This window comes from Topomyia yanbarensis, chromosome 2 (assembly GCF_030247195.1).
Source record: "Topomyia yanbarensis strain Yona2022 chromosome 2, ASM3024719v1, whole genome shotgun sequence".
Lineage (NCBI taxonomy): Eukaryota > Metazoa > Arthropoda > Insecta > Diptera > Culicidae > Topomyia > Topomyia yanbarensis.
Window position 1 is genome coordinate 53,472,756 of NC_080671.1, and position 23,329 is coordinate 53,496,084.

The following is a 23,329-nucleotide window of genomic DNA, read 5'->3' on the forward strand; positions in this document are numbered from 1 at the left end:
CGCAAGGTATGTCGCTTGAATACAATATGGGCACAAACTAATCTGTAGTTGATAGGTGCTTAGCCTGGTTTGTTCAAATTTTGCTCCGTGTGTTTTGAATGATATTGTCAAGTGTGAAGGAATATGTTTTTCGTTCAGCACCTCACCGCATAGACGCCATTGGGAATTCTTGTGAAAAAATTTCTCAAAAGATCAAGTATAGAGGAGTTAAAATACCAAAAATAGGTAAAATTACAATTTTACTGTAAGGTTCATTTTAGGCTAACATTTATCATTTCCATATCAAATCCAGATGCATAAAAATTGTTGACGAAAATATTACCATTCACTGTTTATAGGCTATTTTGCTTTAAAAAATTTATGGCGGACGACCCTATTGATCGATTTTAATGATTACATCAGCAATGAAATCATCAAATACAGATTTCCTCAGATACGAAAAGTGTTGCTTTGTTTTCATCACCGCTAGCAAATTTGGTATGGACGGTCATCGATTTTTTTCGGTGCCAGATCGTGTAGTAGAAGCTCTATTTTGTCGTCTTCTATATAAACACAGTCATATTGATGCAAATTCCACTTGTTATCGGCTCTGGAAAGCGAAACTTCCTGCTTGGACTAACAAGTTGAATAATGTCAGTACTGAATGGCGTAGGTGATTGAACTGGATAAAGACGACTTCCGTAAGCCTAAACTCAATTTTACACCCTTATAAAATCTTCCACTTCACGAAGATTGATAAAAATGAGAACAAATGTAGGGGGAAGTGGCCCAATTCGGACGACTGGCCAATTCGGACCCTAGGTATTTCTCAGCTATAGTAATATTATGAAAAGCGTATATATCTTTTTCATGACTTTCGTGTAGCTCTGTTGCATCTCACAAAATTTTGCGGTTCTCAGTTATCGTGTGCGTGTGCTAAGAGCGAATGTTGTTTTGGAGCGCTTTTTTCTTAAATGTGTAAGCCAAAAAACAAAATTTTTGTTGACAACAACATTATTGGCTTAACCAAATGCATTATCGTGATTTTGGATCTGCCGAATAATATCTTTTACTTAATATCTTGTTTTGGGTGAGACTATCAACTGTTTTCGTTTAATCGGTGTTTGAATAATAGAATAGGGGTTGGTCCAATTCGTATATTTTTCCGTATATACGACCTGATACGCGATCGGGAAAACCCTATAAGAGGAAAGTGTGCACAGTCGGTCGAGCTTTCAGCAAAACATAAGATGTCGCAAATCAGATTTCGACGTTATAGCTCATAACCTATTTTTAGGTACTTTGGCCCAAATCTTACTTTTTATTGTATATTTACTACAACGTTTTATAAATCAACAAGAACTTTTCTTTTCACTATTCGCAATTTACTGAAAATCAAGTAGGGATAACTTAAGTTAAAATAGGATTTCATTTCGATTGCAAAAAATCGATAAGAAATGTGTGATCCGAATTGGAACAGGGTTGGGGTAATCCAGACCTTTCATGTACTTTTGCGCAGAACCGTTTATGCACAATACGGTAAAAGATCGGAAAAAGTCGCCTTAGAAAAAAATGTGCGCAATTGATCAGTCTTTCAGGAAAAAAAATTGTGAATCGGTTGACACGTTCAAGTTCTATGGCTCATAAACCCTTACTAGGTCCGAATTGGCCCAGTTCCCTATATCTTATATTTCCAGAACACTCAATCTTGGGCAAGCAGTCTTCAGTCTCCTTATATGCCTGCCGAACGTGAATATTCCTCGATGTCTAACATAATCAGCTAGTGCGGGGTTTGCCCCGAATTCGACCACCTCTTGCAGGCTCTCTGCTGAGCATAACTGTAGGTGGTCTGTCTTCCAGCATTCACGCGACATGTCCAGCCCACTATAGTCTGCCGTATTTAATCAGTCTTTCAATGCCAGCATGATTCCATACTTGGTACAGCTCGTGATTCATGCGTCTGCGCTATTCTTTATGTTCTATTGTGTCGCTGAAAAGTAACAATTTCAGCAAATATTGAAACGTACGCATTTTTGGCTGAGCAGTTTTTTCTGTAAACAATCAAGCTATTTAAACTTGTTTCTATGTTTTAAATCCAGTAAGATTCTACTGTATCAATTTTGTTGGCTATGTTCAGCAAATTTAAGACTAAAGGAAACGAAAGCAATGAAATTGAAAAATGGATAGGTATTCTAGAGCTAATCAATTATAAACTTCGAACGCAAAACTAAGACTATTCAAGCTTAACTTCTCATTCGAAAGATTAACCCCCAACCCATTCCACTCCTCTGTCACTGACTTTCAAGCTAACAACCTGTTACAGATTAACAGCAGACAGACTATATTACTAAGCATCCATTCTGAGTAGAAAAGAGTTTTTTTTAGTTAATTTTGTTATATGAACTTTAGTAATTCACGCAAGATATGCGCTATGGACAAAAAGCACCAGCATAAAATGAGCAAAACCTTTTAGGACACAAGCATTTATGGTTGTCGATAACGCCTATTTGAATCGAAAAGGTTCGAAACCAAAACTAGCTATAAATAATTGAATTAATAATAATATTTGCGTTTCGACTTCGTCTCATCAGAACCCGATGCTAACTTAGTGACAGGAATAAGCTAGCGCCGGATTGAAGCTAGCTCCAAAAAATGGAGACACTAAACAAAACCAAATGTTTCGATTTCATTAGTTCTCATTAGTTTAAAATGAACTCCTTTTCTTGCGGGACATCACGCTTGACTACACGGCAAACAAATGGTTCCCAAAAACGTGAATAAAGTGCCATGAACTCTGGAGCAATCACGTTTTTACGTTACGTAAACAGGACCATGAATAAAAATCATGTGTTTTATAATTATGCTCCTTTTCAGTCAGTAACGCCTAAATAACGCTTTTATTTGTGAAGATATTTTTATTTTGTGAACTTCAGTCACAGTTTCTGCCATACAATTACTAAATCGATTTTCTGTACGTGAACTAGTTCACAACTTTATGAACATCATTCATAAAACCAATGGTTGAATCGTGATTTTATTCATAGCTTTTGGAAAACATATTTACTCGTGAACTATTTCACGAAACACGGAATATTATTCATGAATCCTTTCAATCATCGTAATATAGTTCATGATTCCAAATATAATAGTCACGATTCAATAACCGTGCTCGTGAAATAGTTCACAAAATCACACAATGTTATTCATGTATACGTGAACTTATTCCTGATTTCTAGCGAATTAGTCCCAACTCACAATTTATAGTTCACTAAACCATGAAATAATTTTTAAATATTCGTGAGCTAGTTCTAGATTCCTAGTATAATAGTCACGACTTACCATTCGAGCTCGTGCAATAATTCACAAAATCGCAAAATATTCATACGACTAATCAGTCGTGCTCTTGAAATAGTTCACAAAATCATGAAATCTTATTCATAGGAACGTAAACTGATTCAAGATTGAAATTACTCAAATCGCGACTAAGCTCCTGAAATCGTGACCATCGTTTTAGTTGATGTACTACAAACCAACGTATCCCCAAAGTATGAATGAAACAAAGAATCATAACTAAAACTATACATGTCCAGGAAACAACCACAGTAACCCAACCAAAATTTGCAATGTAAGGCCATGTACATTTTTGCGCGAACTGTTTTTTTTAAACACACAGTTTCATGAATACGAGGATTATTATTCATAATTACAGGAACTTGTTCACGATTTTCGTAATTCGCTCAGTTTACGTGATTTAATGTTATGAACTGATAAACGGATTTTTCCCGTACAGGGGTTTGCTCATAAGCACAAATTGGCGCTAGCTTAGTCCTGTCACTAAGTTAGTGTCGGATTCTGATGAGACGAAGTCGGAACGCAATTATTATAACTCATTTAGTTACTTTAGTTTTGTACTCTTCACACGCAAGATGATTTTAAACAATTTTCTTCTTAATGGAGAAACAAACTTTTTACCTCAATTGTTTTAATATGGCAAAATGCATAAATAATTGTTTCTCTAGAAAATTAACTGTGTAACGAATTTTAAATGTAACCGATCCACTCAGGATAAAGTTTGATATGATAATGAGAAAAGCCATTTGATCAAAGTATTTACCTCGTTAATATTCAATGATTTAATTTCCAAATAAACAAGTACACAAAAAGGTTGCCTTAGCCAAACTGTATATAATTGAACAACCTCGAAGATCATCAAAAAATTAAACACAGCCATAAATAAACTGGTTTCGTGTATTTACATATATGGTTCTTTTTTTCTTATGGATTGAAAAGTGTGTCGCTAGTTTCTATATGAATGAAATCTGAACATAATAAATGCATTCAAATTGTTTCTGTTCGTTCGTTTCGCAGATGCAATCTTGCAATTCAGGTAGCTTTTTGCGAAAATGTAAAATCTTCCTCCATATAACTTGCCTGTATATTCATTAGAATATCTGTGATCAGTATAGCGTAGTCAAAGTAAAATAAATAATCTCCATTAGGAGATAAGTGGGTACTATTTACCCTAAGATCCATAGATCATGAATTAAACTCAATCCATTGCTTAGCTCGAACGCGGTAACCTTCACTACTGTTTGTAGCCATCATCTTCAAACATTTGTTCTGACCACGCAATATCTATCAATTGGAAAACCCTGTGCAAACGATGCTGTCATCGATTGTTCATTAATTAAGCATCAACCTCAATTGCATTTCAATCTCTTCGCGCCCGCTTTACGCATCCGCCACACTTATGTGATCATTAGATGAGTGACATAAATTGATTATCCATACACGATATGTACATACACTTGATAACAGCAATAATCCAATTCGCAATGGAAAGAGAAACCGGCCAAACTATCCACAAATTCTTCCGGATCACAAACTGCCGTTGATTGGTACGACCCCAAAACTATTGTGCCCAACTGAAGACACACACACGCACACCGATGCTGCTCGCACGAGCCGGGAGTAACTGCAACGCGCGGTAAAACCACGAACCAACAGATCAAAACAAAAACTAACAAATAGTGACACTGACCTCCTCGCGAAGAACAACCACTAGAGCACTACGTATAGCTTTTGGAGGAAATCGATCACCAACTGACAAACGAACACCGAACGATCTGAACCGCTTGAAGCACCAAGTGGGACTATTTCGGTTCGGTTTTCAGGCAGCACAATTATATGATTGATGTTTTGTTCGCTGCCGACTGGTGCTGTTTGCATTATTCGCGCACTGGTAGAAACGATCGTATATTGCTTGTGGCACTAAAAACTAGATTCTAACAGCACTGCGCACTTACCACTCTCCTTTTAAATTCTTGTCATAAACTGGTTAGTTCGACTGATCTGTCTATGAAAGTACCATCTCTATCGCTTGAAATACATATGTTTCGACTACTCGCAGTTTTGAGATCACTCGCACTTTGAAAGTGCGGTGACCAGGTTGGTGGGAAGTGCGCAATATAAAGAAAACACCGGCTGTAGGTACCTATGTTATTTTGCTGAGTGAGACTGTTTTGCGGTCGATGAATTCAATAGCTAATGGTATCAGTTGAATCAAAAAAAAGTTGTTCCGGAAAGAAACAGCATAATAGAAATGGAAGAAAAATGAAAAAAATAGTGATTTGTTTTGGCCTGCTATTGTTTAAGCAGAGCCTGAGTCGAAAATAGTACAACTGAACACTAGTGAAATGAGTAATCTTATCCTGGACTACCTCGCGGACGTATTAACACCACTCGTGGTCCCTGAGCGCCCGTATAATTGAACAGGCTTCAACCGATGCAAAGACACATTCCAAGCCAAGGTTTCTAAAATGACGCATATTGTAATGGCATCTTTCCGCATATTGTAATCCCCAGTGAACAACATACTGACAGAGCGATCACGTGGTAATCTGGTCTCATATATACATACCGTTGTTTGAGGATGTAGAGTGTCTTGGTCAAGAATGAGCAATTATGGAGTAGGGCGGGTTGAACATATATTTACCATCCGATCTCCACTGTTTTCAAACTTTAAGACAACGTTTAACACATCTTGAAGTACGAAGAATTCCTATTATATTTAATAACGAACAGCGTTACTGTTTGGGATTTCTTAATTTTTTGAAGCAGTACGATTATTTTATGTCAATATTTTTATATCAATATTTGCTGTTATTGTACTCGATGTTGTTGCATATTGTTCTTCACAATGCAGTTTTCTGTCTAGGCTATACTTCTAATCATGATCAAAAAACAATTTTCGCGTGGTGTAGCTGAATGAAGGTCACTTCCACGATATTAAGCTGTTTTCTTAAAAAAAAATCGAAATGGTGTGATCTCGTAGTACGTGAGCTTTTGTGTCCTTTGGATGGCTAATTTCACTGCACAGCCTGGGACAATGAAGAAAGACGCTTTGTGCGCTGAACAAAGCGCTTGCCAATTTCATCAATGTTTTTGAACATTCTTTGTGAGAGTGAAACAAAAACGCGTTGATCATTTTTTGCTGCTCAAAATTGTTTGCACATTCTGTGGGCATGCGACACTTTTGTGAGCAGTTTGCTGCTAAGTAAATCGGTACCCGTAAAATGGGGTATCTCTGATCACCGGCGTAAATTTGATCAAATGAGACTTTTTTCAGTAACGTGCGATAAAATGATTCCCTCTAATAAAATCATTGAAACAAAAAACAAACCATATTCTAAACATGTTCAGCATCTATCGGCAATGATGTTTTCGTCATTTAATGTACCTTTTATGAACACAAATTTAAATTGAAAATGATAACTCTCATGCATCGTTTCAATCCGTTCAAACAATCCCTTGCATGTTAATGAAATCAATCAACCTCAATTGATCTGATCACTTTTTTAGTAGTCGTAAATATTATTGTCCAATAATTCATTTTAAAAATCCGATATTTTTGTTGTTAACGTTATAATTTCGCTATTTTCCTGAAAAAGTTCGAATAAAAATCAGCTGTTTCCTTCTAGGCAATTTTGTTCTTGTTCGAGACGTCACTTTTTAAAAATGACTTTTACTGTGAGCCGTGTTTACAAACATAGCTTCACAGCTTAATGGCATTGTTGGTAATCACGGCTAACAGTAAACTTCATTTCTATGTCGACTTCGTCACTGTGCACAGCCTCATTTTGCTGATCAAAGTTACCCCGAAAACAAAGAATGAAAATTTAGAACAAAGTAATTTTATTTTTATGGTAAAACGAAATAAAATACGCAACAGTTCGAACACTTTCAATCTATGGGAACCCGCACTTGTTTTAAAAATGCAAACAGTTACATATACTTGAATTTAAGATAGTTATTCGAAAAACTGTTGAAAAAATGATCAATGTTCCTCCATTTTATGGTAACTATTTTGGTGATCTGTCGCCGGCGAGTCGACCTGAGTAAACAACAACCAGCCATATACTGTTTAAAGATTAGTGCCGATATTTTTTTTATTATCCTTTGATTGGTCTTTTAATTAAATTTTATTTCCCGTAATTCTTACCCCTCCATTCGACTTTTAACTTTTGCACATTGTACCGGGCTTTAGGTAAAATATGCCATTAAATACTTAGAATCCCCGTTTGAAGCCTTACCTCAGTCGGACCATTTGTCATCTTTTTCTTGCCCAGAGATAAAAGGATCAGTTTTCCGAAGATTTTTACATACCCCACGGAACAAAAAGTCCGCCCAGATAAGCGCAGCATTTTGGTTTCCAGTCCAAAGCAGGCAAATGACATTGCTGTAGACAAGAAGTTTACCAAGGAGTACTGCTTCTACATATATACCCACCCACAAAGTTAAGATGACTGGCGTGGTCTTCGATACGAGCTTGACATGCGTTGAACTTCTGGAACACGGGATAGGCTGTTTCAAAGATCCCCTGCTCCAGTCAGTTAAGATTTTAAATCGCACGCGAACGCATTTACAATCATTCACAAAGTACGAAACAAAATTTTCTGCTCATTCAGACTCGAATCGCGTAACTTTCGCCAAGTCTGCGTTGCCAAATTATGTCCTTTTCGACAGGGTTCGTTCGATTTTTTGTGCCACCGATCATGAATTGCAGCAAATAGAGAGTAAAAATAGTAGTTATAAGACTTGGTGTGACAAGTACGGCGGAAATCATGGTGATGATTCTTGTAATGTGAATGTTGAAAAGTGTTCGTATAGTGAGGAGAGTTTATATGAACTCTCGGCATGTTTATTTTTTTATTTGTTTACAGACCACTTGGTCCCAATGGTAGCGCTGCGGCGACCGTAGTCTGAAAGGTAGTCGCAGAATAGAGCTATTTCGTAGTGTTCGAATGCGGGCTTGAAGATCCAGGCGTTCTTGAATTGTGGAACAATCCACTCTAGCAGACAGTAAGTCAGAGTCCCTAAAGTTCTTTTACTATTCGTTAGATGAACCCTAGCTGTCTTGGTGCCTTGTCCTTAATGCATGAAGTATGTGGTTTAAACGTTAGTGCCGAAACAAAAATGATTCAAAAATCCTTGATGTAAGAGTATCTTGGAATGCTGGAGTCGAACAAACGGTAGTTAAACTGGATCGTTTGTCGTTTCCGTACAAACGTAACGATTTAAGTATTTGCTCGGGTTTGTGACCATTCTGTTCAGATCACACCGCGTCCTGAAGCTGTCCAGTTCACTTTGAAGAAAGGCGACATCGGTTGAATCCCATATTTGCCGAAAAATCTTCATATCATTGGCGGAGGAGAGGCGGGGTAGTTGGACATTGATGTCATTAAAATAGAGAAGATATACTACTAGTCCGAGGTTCTACCTTGCGGTTTCCCAGATATAGCTAGAAATAGTGTAGATAGTTCTTATTGCTGATTTGGAATTGCCTCTCATCGGGATAGGAATTAAACCAGCAACGAAGTCTTCTTTGAATGCCGAGTTTATCTAGCTTGGTTATTGCGATATCATGATTGATTTTGACGAAGGCCGTGGATATATCCACATAAATAGCATCGGTTTGCAGTCCGTCCGAGAATCCATCGAATGCATACGTTGTGAATAAAAGTAGGTTGGTCGTTGTCGATCGTTTAGGCACAACACCATGTTGGTCGTCTGCGATATAGTGCATTCAGTGAATGAAAGGAGTCTAAAACAACAAGTTCGAATAGTTTAGATACCGCACTTAAACGCGAAATCCTTCAATAATTCTCCATGTTCGATTTATTTCCCATTTTATGGACTGGAAACATGTAGGCCACTTTCCAATAGAGAGGAAAGTTTCTTCTCACGTACCGTAAACCGGGGTGACATTGATCACTTTTCGAAGTAATCATTGCATATTTTAGACGCAACACATTTTTTTCAAGATTAATATTTTTAAACCATGTACTGATGTAAGAAGAACACGATTGGATGGTTTTACCTAAAATTGTCCGCTTACAGCTATTTTTCCAAAAATGATTTCAAGTTGAAGTCCGTTTTCGTATTCCGGGGTGACTTTGATAACCTGCATGTTCACCCACATAAAGTTATTGATGTCAATGTTTTTCATTCAACTGTTTGTTTAAACTAATTCTGGAAATATACATATTATTAAATAGATGTTAATTGGTAGTATACAAAGTATTCAATGTACTGTAAAATTCTAGTAACCAAAATTCATATAATTTGTGACCAACTAGATTTAAAGATTCTGAAAACCTTTAAAACTGCTAAAATTGTTTTATTTCAGTGCTTTATCAATGTACAAAATGTTTCATTCATTTTAACACGTTGGAATATTGTACAATAAAAAAAGTTGCGAATATTAGCTTAAAAAAATTGAAAAAATTGCCAACTAGTTTCACAAAAAATTGTATTTAAAATGAACAAACTCTTTAAAGTAAATTTGGTGCATCCCATCCCAATCTAAAGGAAAATAAAATCTCGCTTGTAATTTATTACTCTTGCTCAAATCTGAGATTTATTTGTTTTATAAAAAATAAACACTTCGTAAAAACAAAATAAAGTCAAATTTCGGTTTGGCGAGAATAAACTGAAGTGATCTTTTAAAGAACGCTCTAAGCACTCCTTTGCTGGAATGCTAAAGAGAGCTACTCTACCGAGCATTAAAAACTCTCATGCTATCATGGCACAGTGGTCGCAATGGTACCAAAACGTGCGTTTAATTAATGGTGCTCTAGGAGTTGATTTTAGCGATTTGGTGTGTTAGAAACACTTTTTCATAATGGAGGCCGCCTTCTTTTGATGTATACTGAATTGTGATTAATCCACCTAAAAGTGAGATAAAAAATTTATTTCCACTAACTTTCAAGATAGAGGCACGATGTCAATGACAAAGTTATAGTAAATTCTACTGCGAGAAAACTTGATGAACACGCAAACTCTCCAAAATGTAATGGTGTTGAGATAAAGCACGTTGTTTGTGGGAGGCACCCAAAAAATCATTTTTTCATTATAACTTTTTTCTGAGATTTTTTTAATTCTTCAAATGTTCTATGAAGTTGTTGAAATTAAGAAATTGTAGATATTTGTCGAAGACGTCAACATTTTTTATTTCAAAACTTAAGAGTTATTAAATAAAGTGGGTTAAAAATACAATTACTAAGAGATGTGGAAATATGTGGAAGACATTTCGATTCCACGAGAAAGACAGTGACAGGTACTATAAGAAAAAATACTACTCACAACGGGCATCCACCGGCCTGTATATAAAAAAATACTTTCCGGCAATGCATGTTTTTCATTTTGTTACAAAATAATTACGACATTTTAAGCATAACTTTTTATAGCAATTTTTTCTATGTGATATTCTATTCTAGGAATATTCTAAAAAATCTTTGGAAATGTCAAAGTACACATATGAATCCAAAACTCTCAGCTCTGTAGTCTCCAACTTACGAATTATTCCTACACTAGCACAACAACAAAAGTGATCAACTAAAAAATGTGCAAAAATTGTTGACTGTCTTTACAAGAATAAAAACCATTACAAACAGTATTAGGGTTACTGCGCCCTAATTCATCTTAGCTCCTCTATTCATCCCACCCATTGGAACTCATTAGTTAGAGAAGTATTTGCTATCTCTATTCAACGCATTAGCTCAAAAAGTCTAACTGTACTGCTTCTTAGGAACCTAGGAAAGATGGTGATACTTACTTAAGCGCAATCCAGTCACTCTAAGTCTAGTTATCAACGAAATATTGTGACATCCCGACTAATGAGATGGATAAGGGCTACTTTATATGCCGTTTTCATGAAAAGATTACGTGGCCGGAATTGTCAATAATTATTTTGCAAGCACGCATTGAATGATTAAATATTTGAAATTAACCCTCAAAAAGGCAAGCGAAAATTGTGACTTCATAAAGCATCGCTTCTAAGATCCAATGAAATCAACAGCCTCTTTTTTGTCGTTTTACCAGTGAGAGAATCGAAAGCCCGAAAACGCTCGATTATTTGTATTTCGAATTACAAGTTCATTGAAACTAGGAAACTGTACACTGATAGACTATATTCGTAAATCGCTATGCATTAGTTTCGTACAGATAATTTTCATAAAATATACGAATTTTTCGTACATATTATGAATCGTTCGTAGTTCTATTGAAACACATTTATTTTTTATTACGAGTTTTTCGTGAAAACCACGAAACGACTTCCGTTGGCTTATTACGAAACAGTTTCGTTCGGCAAACGAATTGTTCGCTGCTATATACGAATATCTTTATAATATTTACTAGCACCATTCGTCGAACCGTCAACGTCAACTGAGCTTCAATATGGAGTCATTGTTGCTATACGTCAGATATTTGTTGATGTTCACGACGGTCTCAGGCTAATTAGTAGCCGTATCCGTGTCCGCCGGTTTCAGGAAGATTTTCTAAACCTCTTCCGCTTCTAGTTGATCCAGAATCCGGAGCAGTACGGATTCAGTTGAGCCATCGCTCGATGGTTATACATGAATAATTTTAAGTTTTTCTCTACCGGAGCAATGTAAAAGAATATGCTATTAAATACGAAAACTTCTCTTAGATGAATGAAATGAATTCGTGCGACCAACGAGATTGTTCGTAATATATATAGACGTTTATTAAAATAAACAAAACATTTCGTTTCATTCATCAAATCAAATCAATGTCGTTTTCAACGACAGCATTCGTGCAATGTACACTAAATAAGTAAAATTCACGAAAACTTTCGTTCATCAAGTGACCATTTCTTCATATCACAATAAAATCGATTTTGCCAGATCTGTTTTTTTACTAAAAAAATCGGTGTTGTCAAACATCGATCCCAAAAGATCGAATGGAAAAATAAGAAGATAATAAATACGAAAACTTTTCTAAGATGAACGAAATGAATTCGTGCGACCAACGAAGTCGTTCGTAATATACACAAATATTTATTGAAATAAACGAATGATTTCATTTCATTCACGAAAAATAATGTCGTTATCAACGATTACATTCGTGCAGTATACATTAAACGTGTAAAATTTACGAAAGATTTCGTTCGCCAAGCGGCCATTCTTCTTCATGAAATGAACGAAACCTACTATTTTGAATGCACAAAAATACTTCGTTGCAGAAAACGACGAATGAATTCGTGCATTTTATGATCGATTTCATTATATTTAAGAATTTATATTATCAGTGTAACTAGCCGAGCCTCTGAGACCCCTTGCCTTTTTGAGGGTTAAAATTTGACAGAGATGTTATATATAGGTGAAATTATTTTTCTAAAGATTTTCTGGCAAGTCGGATCCTAAGTAACAACTCTGACTACATAGTCGTTTTGTGAAAATGATATCTAATACTCTTTGTTATGGTTCATACTCATGAAAATACAGTAAACCTTTTTAGACGTCTCTAGTGTTCACTTTCCAAATCCTGTTAATTTATGAATAGTTTCAGATAACAGAAATTCAAAGTTCACGATTTATATGTGTATTTATTACTCTCAATGATTTTTTAGAATATTCGACACATAGAAAAAAAATCGCTAAAAAATTTATGCTGAAAAAGTCGTACTTATTTTGTTACAAGATGCAAAACATACATTGCCGGAAAGTATTTTTTGTATACAGGCCGGTGGATGCCCGTTGTGAGTAGTATTTTTTCTTATAGTACTTGTCACTGTCTTTCTCATAGAATCGAAATGTCTTCCACATATTTCCACATATTAGTAATTGTCATTCAAAATGGCGGTATTTTTAACCCACTTTATTTAATAACTCTTAAGTTTTGAAATAAAAAATATTGACGTCTTCGACAAATATCTGCAATTTCTTAATTTCAACAACTTCATAGAACATTTGAACAAATGCAAAAATCTCAGATAAAAGTTATAATGAAAAAATGATTTTTGGGTGCCTCCCACAAACAACGTGCTTTATCTCAACACCATTACATTTTGCAGAGTTTGCATGTTCAACAAGTTTTCTCGCAGTAGAATTCACTATAACTTTGTCATTGACACCGTGCCTTTATCTTAAAAGTTAGTGGAAATAAATTTTCTATCTCACTTTTAGGTGGATTAATCACAATTCAGTATACATCAAAAGAAGGGGGCCTCCATTATGAAAAAGTGTTTCTAACACACCAAATCGCAAAAAGCAACTCCTAGAGCACCATTAATTAAACGCACGTTTTGGTACCATTGCGACCACTGTGCATGGGTCAGGAAGAGTATGACTTTAACGATCCCCGAAAGGGGACATCTTCTACTGTACCAGGATGCTAAAAGATTTTTCTTAATGGGCCACCAACATATCGAAGAAGTGCTGCCAAGAATGCGAAATGAATAGCTGCTGGTATTGGCAATCTGAGATCAAATAAAGAGATCCCACCTTTGCAGCTAGTTCCCTGACATCTCCAGATTTCTAAAATAACAAAGTTCATTGAACCAGTTTTATTACACGCGTAAACGACATTTTTAATCTTAAAAGAAACCTTCAATTTGTTTATTTCAAACCAACATGGATTGTCAAAACATGCACTCAGTTCTTTTGAATTAATCAGTAGTAGTCACTGATTTGATTTGATTAAACATTAATTTTGTTTATCTTCAAGAAGCCCATATGATAAAACTTGTAAGAATGATTCCATTAACATTCTGGTTTATCCAATCAAAAAAACAATTTATTTCAATAAATCCCATGATAAAAAAATTCCTTGAAAAATAAACAATAATTTGTGTAATCAATCATGGACAATTATTAAATATTAGCTGCCACAAATTAATTTTTTTGCGTTTATTACATAGTCATTTTAACCAGCAGAAAATTTTCAAAGCAACAATGATTATGGCATTGAATAAAAATGGAAGCATTACCATTACATTACCATCAAATGGTAATAAATACCACGAATCTTTGCCGGAACGGAAATGATACAAATAATAGAAATCAAACTGAACATTATCTAACAACATTCACTAATACAGGCTGTATTTAAACCTCTAATACAATGGTCTTTGTTTCAGTGTACTATGCTACTACTACTTGATCTCTCACCCAAAAAAAGGTTGAGCATGCTTAGAGTGTATACGATTTCCAAAAGCGAAGCTTGTTTTGCATATCTACAGGAGGTTTCCCAAATTATTATGGCACATTGAAATTGAATTATTATGGCACAAGAACTTGAAGAAGGGCTAGCAATGCTAACTTAGCATGTACACTAAAGAAAAACAGTGATGTAAACATTTTAACATGTTTATAAACTCAAACTTTTAATGAATGTGTTACGTGCTTTGGATGAATTCATTTGAAGTTTCTAACCATGGAACATACGAGAATAAAAGTAGATTGTGTCAATGCGCGTATTAACAGGTTTACGATTCTTGCTGAAAATTTGTTAGATTAAACTTGAGAAAATTTTAATTCGAAAAAATAACACGCTAGATACAGGGAGCAATTACGAACTTCGTGATGGTGGCAGCTGAATTAAATTTTTCGACAATTCTTTGTTCACTTCGCATGTGGAAACAGCCATTCAAAACAACTACATAGTACATAATCATATAAAACGGTTCCATAAAAGAAGAACCCCTTATTTCGGGCATAGCGTAGTGGTAAATCGATTGCCTTGTAAACAGCTAACCTGGGTTCGATTCCCAACCCCGCTCATAGGGTTAGAGATTTTTCCAATGAGATTTCTCTAACCCGAAAAGAGGCGAAACCTCTATAATCAAAATAAAAAAGAACTTTTTCTTAATTAAACTTGCGTTTCGACTTCATCTCATCAGAATCCGACACTAACTTAGCGACAGGACTAAGCTAGCGCCCGATTGACGCTAGCTCCAAAAACGGAGACACTAATTCGTCGGTGTTGTGCTATCTTATGACAAGCGCCATTTAGCACATTTCGAGAAAAACGATTTTTAAAGTTTGAGATTTAATATCTTGAAACTTATAAATGGTATAAACAATCCAAAGAAGACAGTTGATGCTTCTATCTATTCTACATTAATCTCTCAAATATTACAAAGATCGGTTGACTATGTTGCGAGTTTTTACTATGAATGTAAACAAAAGTCGCACTCACGCGTGTCATAGGCGTGTATTGATGACAAAATTTGTATAACGTGTCATAATCGTGCATGGAAAAATTTCCATAGAAAAAAATCATCAATTTTTAACTTTTATTTATATCTTTGCGTTCATATGGTCTATAAACAATCGGTGAAATGCATTTTGAAGGAAATGAGTCAGGGAATCTAGAAAAAATTGTTATTTTTGATTGCATTGTTGCCAAATATGCTTCAGGAATCAGGAATCAGAATATATTGGCTCAAATGGCACGTCCCCCGTACATAGTCGGGGATTTGTGCCTTGCCGTGTGTTTTCATCATTTCCTGAGTGGAAGGAAAGGACAAGGAGGTGTGGGGAAGTAGAATTGGAAGGGTGGGAAAAATAACAGCACAAAACAAAAATAAACAACAGGTAAGTTAAACTCACAAGTAGTTCAACTCCCCTGCGAATAAGCCTAAAGCTCTTTACCACATTGGATAAGAAACTTTAGTATGTCTCTGAGTTTCAGTCGACCAAACATGGTTTCGTCTATATAAGGACGGCTGAAGACTCGAAATCGCAATTGCGCTAGCGCTGGACAGTTGCATATCAGATGATATGAGGTTCCGTAGTCGGATTCACAAAGATCACATGAAAAAGACTCAGCGCGCTGAATAGTTGCCATGTGATAATTGAGTTTGCAGTGGCCGGTTAAAGCCCTGGTCAGCATGCCGCAGTGGAGCTTCGAAAAATGTAAGAGATTTTTCGAAACCACTGGGCATGGTTGTTCTAGAAACGCCTTTGTTTGGCGACACGTTTGTAGATTTCTCCAATAATTGCGGTGCTCGGACGAAGCCCAGGACCGTATTTTTCCCTTATCCAACTTGTCGAAATTGGCAGCGCGGGCTCAGGACCAACGAAGTCAATCGCTGAACCTGCCCTGGCCAATTCGTCAGCCCATTCATTTCCAGTAATACCGCAATGTCCGGGCACCCAGACAAGGTAGATAGTGTTGACAATGCTTAGTTCTTCGATTTGGGTTCGGCACGCGATCACTAGCTTGGACCGGGATTTGTCTGAGCTAAGGGCCTTGATTGCAGCCTGACTATCGGAGCAGAAGTTTATAACTCTGCCGGACAAACTCAGTTGAAGGGCCGATTGCACCCCGCACTTAATCGCAAAGATTTCTGCTTGGAATACAGTACAGTATCTACCTAGTGAGTGAGATTGTTCCAATCTCATTTCACGACAGTAGACACCAGCACCAGCACGTCCCTCCATCAGAGAACCGTCAGTGTAACAGACTACTTGCGTTTGTTGTTGTCTTTCCATAAAGCCAGACAACCACTCCTCTCGAGAGGGAATCTTCACATGGAATGTCCTGTAAGGAAAACTACAAGTGAGTGTAATATCGCTGGGAGCAAGAATATCTTCACCCCATGTAACCATTTGTGACCACAATCGTGTATGACTGGTAGCAAGATCAACATGATTACTGTTCCAAAGCCCAGTAACCTGCAATCTGTATGCACATGATAGTGCTTCTTGTTTTAAGTGTATGTGTAATGGTTTGATATTTAGAAGTGCCTCAAGAGCAGCAGTCGGAGTCGTGGTGAAAGCACCAGTCAACGCCATGAGCGCCATTCTTTGCAGATGGTTTAGCTTAGACTGGACTGTCACCACCTCTCCCCTCTGCCACCACACAAGGCATCCGTATGACAGTATTGGACGTACAATTGTCGTGTAAACCCAACAAACATTCGGAGCTGAACTGTGAGACCAGTCGCTTGATTAAAAGCTGATTAAAGGTTACATAAGCTGAATAAAACCCTGGCTGAATTATTTAACCAACAACAGTTTATTCAGCCTATCTCAACTCTAGTATTCGTCCATTTGAATTAGGCTGAACTGTATGCGGAATAGCTTATACGAACACTTCTAATAAACCCTTTACATTAGACTGAACAACCAGCTGCATTACAGTTTTTAGAAAGGTTTCTTCAGCTTTCCTTACACAACCTTTGCTTTAAGCTACAATATGCGTTTAATAGAGGTAATTGATCTAATTATAAGTATGATGTTAAGCCCTTTAGTTACCTGGCCAGATGGTACAGATTGTTAGGCTCTAATCTCATAAGCCAGTCGTCTTATGTTCGAATCCCTCTTTTGTTTTTTTGTTTAGTTTTTTTTTGGACAACTGTCAAAGTGATCCTTATAATAAATTTACATTTACCTACCAGGCATTGCATGCAAAGTTACTGTGTTGGATATTTGTCAATGTTATTGGTGACGTTCTGAATATCTACTGACTTAACGGCGATAATGGATAACCATACAATTAAGAAATATAAAAAAAGTGGATCATATCATAGAAAGTTACGAGCGAACCGCGATAATTGTGAAACATTTTTGAGGAATTTGTATTCTGACATTCGAAATAATAGGACAGCGGAAACTGAATTACCGGCGATGGAATATGAAAATGAATCAAGTACCTGTATTAATTTGTCCATAAAGGTGTGCATTTTTATTTTTCATGATTCAATCTATGTTTAGGTTCGGACACTTCCCTAACTGGTTCTGATTCACAATTTCTAATCAATGAAGATTCGTCCCAATTTTCTGATGTATCGGAGGAGGAGGTTCTTGAAAGTGACTGGAATGAAGATGATTATGAAGATGAAGAAGGTGATTATAATGTTTACGGTAATTACCAGTAGTGCAACGATTCGAGAGAAGCCTTACGACAATGGGCAATTGAGTTTAACATCCCACACGTAGCACTGAAAGGAATTCTGAATTTAATCAGACGTGTATACGGCGATTTGAACCTGCCAAAAGATCCCAGAACATTGATGGAAACACCAAAAAAAACCAGCACTTCATGCAAACAAATTTCTGGCGGTCAATATTGGCACCAAGGTATCGAAGTATGTTTAAGGAATTCTTTCAAAAATTTGTCAGAAGACATCACAATACAAATCAACGTTAACATTGACGGACTTCCTATCCATAACAGTTCTAAATATCAATTTTGGCCAATATTATGCAATGTTCATAAAATGCCCCATATACGCCCAATGCCAATTGGAATTTTTCTTGGAAAGAACAAACCGCTGGATATTACCGAATATTTGAAACCATTTGTAGATGAATTAATACCACTTCTAACTAATGGGCTTATTGTAAATGGGCATCTACTTGGTATACAAATCAGATGTTTCATCTGTGATTCACCAGCTCGCGCACTTATTAAAGGTTGTTTATTTGAAATGAATTATATTTATGTATGTTGTCTATTGGTCTTAGCTATATGTACATTTTAGGGGTTGTTAACTTTAATGGTGTACATGGATGTCTTAAATGTACCACGGAAGGAGAATATTCATATATATCACGAACTGTAGTGTTTCCACAAATTCGTTGTAAACTGCGAACCGATGAAAAGTTTCGATGTGCAGAATATGGAAAGCATCATAAGCAAGATTCGCCACTGATAAGGTTGCCTGGCGTTGATATGGTTCAGGATTTCATAGTTGCTGATTCATTACATTTACTAGAGTTAGGAGTTATGAAACGATGCCTCACTGGTTGGAGAGATGGTAGTCTCGGCTTTGAAGGAAAACTGTGCTCTCGTGAGATTGAAACTCTATCCAATGAAATACTTAAGGTTAACCTACCATCCGAAATACATAGGAAAATGCGAGGCTTGGATTGCCTGGGATTTTGGAAGGCTACGGAATGGAGGAGTTTTTTGAACTATATCAGTATTGTTGTTTTAAAGGACATCTTAAAGGAGCATATTTATAACCACTTCCTTCTTTTGTTTGTTGCCGTGACGGTTTGTTCTTGTGATATTTATACTAAGTACCGTCCAATCGCCCAACGAATGTTTGAAGCATACATCGAAGAATTTAACAGTATTTATGGAGTACAATACGTCACCAGCAATATCCATAACTTAGAACACATAGTCAATGACGTCAACAGATTTGGTTCATTACAGACGATATCTGCTTATCCATTTGAAAACGCATTATATCAACTTAAGAGTTTGTTACGTCAAGGAAACAAAAGTTTGGAACAAGTTGCTAATAGAATTTTCGAGAGGAATTGCGTATTATCCAAAAATAACCAGCTAGACGAAGCTGCTCCCAGTATTAAAAAGGCAGGCAAAACCATTCGTTGTCAAGTGAAAAGTGGCCTTTTTCTGAGTAATGTGTTCAGAAATGCATGGTTTATGACAAAAGACAAGCAAATAGTTAAATTTATAAGTGCTTCTAGAGATAAAAATGACAAAATTCACATCAATGGCCAATCTATTATAAATATGCAAGATTTTTTTGTATTACCAATTCGCTCATCATTCTTGCATATATATTTGGCAAATAGTTCAAACTTAAATAATTCTGTTAAGTATAACCTCGAAAATATTTTATGTAAGTTGGTAGCAATAGAGTACAAAGCAGAGGAAACTGTATTTATACCATTACAACACACTTTTGAATGATAATATCAAATGCAAATTATTTATTTCTTGGTGCATGTTTCTACTTGCCTCGTAAACTACAAAATGAGTATTCTTTCTGCGATCATATTGATCGTAAAGTAAAACAGTTTAAAAATGGAATGTTGATTAGACTGGACAAAATTAAATCACGAACGTGATCGACTCTCACATATCAGCCTCTGTATATCTCATCCCTCTTATCAGCTTCAGAATTTGAATCAAATGAATTCGATTCAGCGGTATCAGCATCGCTGTCGTGATGGTCCTGTTCGTAATCATTTAATTGTTCCTCTGAATTTTCTGAAAGTCATATGAATTAAGAATAATCAATAATAATAATGGTGTATACCCATTCGTAAGGCGTTGACCACAGATTTCTTAGACCTCTTATGAATCGACGATTGACGTAAGCCTTTTGATTGGCTTCGTTTTTTAGAATTTTTCAAAATTGATTTGAAAAACTTTTCCAATAATGTTTGGGAAAATCCTTGGTTGGCATTCCGAACGATTGCAAAAAATAAGTTCAGAATGTTAGTATATCTTTTAATCGCGTATTTCGGAGTTCCATCTCGACTGCCTCCACTCCATGAGCACTCCACCATAAATGTTCGGTTGAAAAAATAATCAACAAGCTGATAGCAGGTATTTTGGCCATTGCAGTCATCGCCGGTTACACCAACTATGTTTTTCATGAACATTGTCTATAAAGAAAGTAAACATTAGTCAACCGATACATCATAGACGTATAAATACAAATCACAAAATTACTGAAATGAGCTTTTATTTGTTCACAGTACTAAATTTAAAATTTTCGATTCCGGCTCATTTTCCGACTGAACTTTTCTGGGTTCTCCGCTACCAGGGGACTGCTGGGCGTATAAAACGTGCATCAACTGACTAAAGGCTAATAGATTTTTCTAGTTTATCATCTCATCCACCTGCCTTAATAGAGTGAGGGGTGTCACACATTCGAAATACACATGCAAGGATTGTTGCAGTACCAGGAGAAACTGGAAGTACTCCAGAGCAAACATGAAGATAATTGTTCCTGTATTCTCTTCTTCTCTTTGTTCTTCTTCTGGTAGCAAACCGGAGTAAAAAGAAGCAAGCATATTTTGCTCCTGTTTGCTCCGGAGCAACTTCCATGTACTTGAACAAACCTACATATTCCACTCCGGATTCCGAACTGAATTCCGAATGGTTTGATCAGTCGGAAACAAAACAATTAAATAAAAGTCAAACCATTGAAGCCTGGCGATGTTTGTGTGAAAATAAAAAGTTATCCAGTGCGCAATACCACCACAGTTAAAACCAAACAGATTAGTGTGAGTTTTGCGATCTGATATTTGATTGTCATTGTGTGATTTGATGTGACAATTATACTAACTTGGCAAAAGGTTCTAATATTTTGAATTCCAAATAAAAAAACCTACCATTTTCCTGGAGTATTCGTTGTCATTCAGGTTATCTTCCAGCTCTTCAAGGTCGTTTACTGATGACACCGGCGTGAACTTGAAATCCGTGGTATTATCATGAGGAGTGTTTTTAAGTTGTTGGATTAGTGCAAATTTTGCATCAAAATCACATTTGACTGCAGCGATAGTTTTCGTCATCAGCGTTTGAATTGCGTTGAGAACCGTGTCAGTAATCTCCGTTTTGACGCTATCAATCTTGGCAAGAATTTCTTTCGTCGTTTCGTCTCTCTGATTTGTTTGCTGGAATAAGCATAATGAATAAATGAGGCCAATGCAAAATGAAAACATATACCTGTTCAGTATTGCAAGCGAATCCACCCGACGATTCACTAAAAACATCGATAACGTCATGTTTCGGAGGTTGATTCGCAGAAGTTTTATACACGGTTGGTGTACACATGTCAATTGGTGAATGTTCCCCAATATGTTCGGTTTCGTCCAAAATATCAGCTGGTGCCAACGTAAATACTTGTGTTATAAGTGGTTGTTCTGGCTCTGATGAAAGCTCTTGGTCTGAAGCCAGCTCTGCAATATGTGATAGCGGCTGAGTTGACAACGTTTGAACTGGTGTTGCCGTAGTTGATGTTGGATCCGAAGCAATCGGTCGTAGTGAGTTCGAAGGAAACACAAGAGGATCTAGAATATAATACAGTTAGATCTAGTTGACGTTGGGTAGCTAATAATTGCGTTTCCTCATCTTTTCTAACAGATTTTTCATTGAAAATATCTACGATATGTGTGTATCAGTTGACAATGTCGACTATCAATATGATTACGTAACCTTACTATAAACAAAAGGCAAAAAACGTTTACCTTTTTCAAAGAATTCGCTGTTAAAGTCCCTGCTACTGCCATTCTTCTGCCTAACTCCGTTCGGAACTAAACCCTTTGTTCTGGCTTTTTTAGACGGCACTATCAATGGGGTATCAGATGCGTCAGTAGTATGACCGGACATTTCAGCCGTTTCTTTTTCAGCGTCCAAATAACTTGGAATCCATCTACGTTTTACCGTGCAAAGCATTTTGTTCCATGTCTTTCCAGGTTTGGAAGAAGGATCTTTAATCAATTTGTTCGCTTTTTTGTCCGGCCATGAAAGGTATTTGCCATTCACCCATTGATGTGGCACAATAGACAGCACCATTCTACCTGCTTCTTTCGTTTGGACAATGGTAAAGTGATGATTCCCACCTGTAACGATGACTATGTGTTTCAAAATAGTTCTACTAGGTTTTTTATATTATTTTACCTGCATTTTGGCTCATTTTACTCGAAATCGAAACTGCATCAAACCCGTATTATTTTTCATTGACAGATTACTAAGCTTACACGCTTATTCGGTCTTACGTTTGTTTAGGTACAAATGATCAGTCTTTTCAATATATAGGTAGAATTTGCTGCGTTTGATATATACAAGATTGGAGCAAGGGATAAGGTAAGTGATTATTATTCAACAGGTTGTGAGTTCGAATCCAACTACGAGAAAATTACATCAATGTGCGAGGTAATATGAATTTACAATTTACATTGCTGACAATATTAATACCAATACCAAAACAATATGAATATACAACTATGAGGTTAAATTAAATAGATTCAATGTGAAAAAAGAATGAATTCTCAACTTTTGCTTTTATTTTCCAATGTTAATTGTCATAGCTGAAGAAAGGTAAGGAAAACCTTTATTGGTTTAGCTGAACTAGGTTTTTTTAAGGATGCACAAAAGCTGAAAAAGTGTTTCTTAAAATGTGTTATTCAGCATGGTTCAGGTAGGCTGAATAAATTCTCCAAATCGAGATGTTTAAGGGTGGGATAAACGAATATTAATTACTCGTACACAGCCTATGTTCAGCTGGAGCTGAATAGTACTGGCTATTGAAACGTCTAGAAAACCATGA

The 23,329-nt window shown here is 36.3% G+C and overlaps 2 protein-coding genes across 3 annotated transcripts in view; both read right to left on the minus strand.

The window, feature by feature from the left end:
- The window catches only part of LOC131685089 (alpha-tocopherol transfer protein), a 29,281-nt gene extending 24,160 nt beyond the window's left edge, over positions 1-5,121 (minus strand). The window contains exon 1 of the mRNA XM_058968526.1: positions 5,021-5,121. The gene's annotated coding sequence lies outside the window, so the exon portion shown is untranslated. The remainder of the gene's footprint in view (positions 1-5,020) is intronic.
- A 14,873-nt stretch (positions 5,122-19,994) lies between these two features.
- On the minus strand, positions 19,995-22,819 carry LOC131681841 (uncharacterized). 2 transcript variants are annotated; one of them, XM_058962895.1, is made up of 6 exons: positions 22,681-22,819; positions 22,248-22,622; positions 21,727-22,070; positions 21,393-21,674; positions 20,309-20,660; positions 19,995-20,250 (listed from the first exon to the last, which is right to left on the minus strand). In XM_058962895.1, exons 1-6 carry the CDS (start codon positions 22,694-22,696, stop codon positions 20,132-20,134), a joined length of 1,488 nt encoding a protein of 495 aa, XP_058818878.1. In that variant the 5' UTR covers positions 22,697-22,819; the 3' UTR covers positions 19,995-20,131. The 2 variants fall into 2 exon arrangements, with proteins under 2 accessions (XP_058818878.1, XP_058818877.1); XM_058962894.1 differs by having other exon boundaries at positions 19,995-20,259.
- Positions 22,820-23,329: the final 510 nt, after the last annotated feature.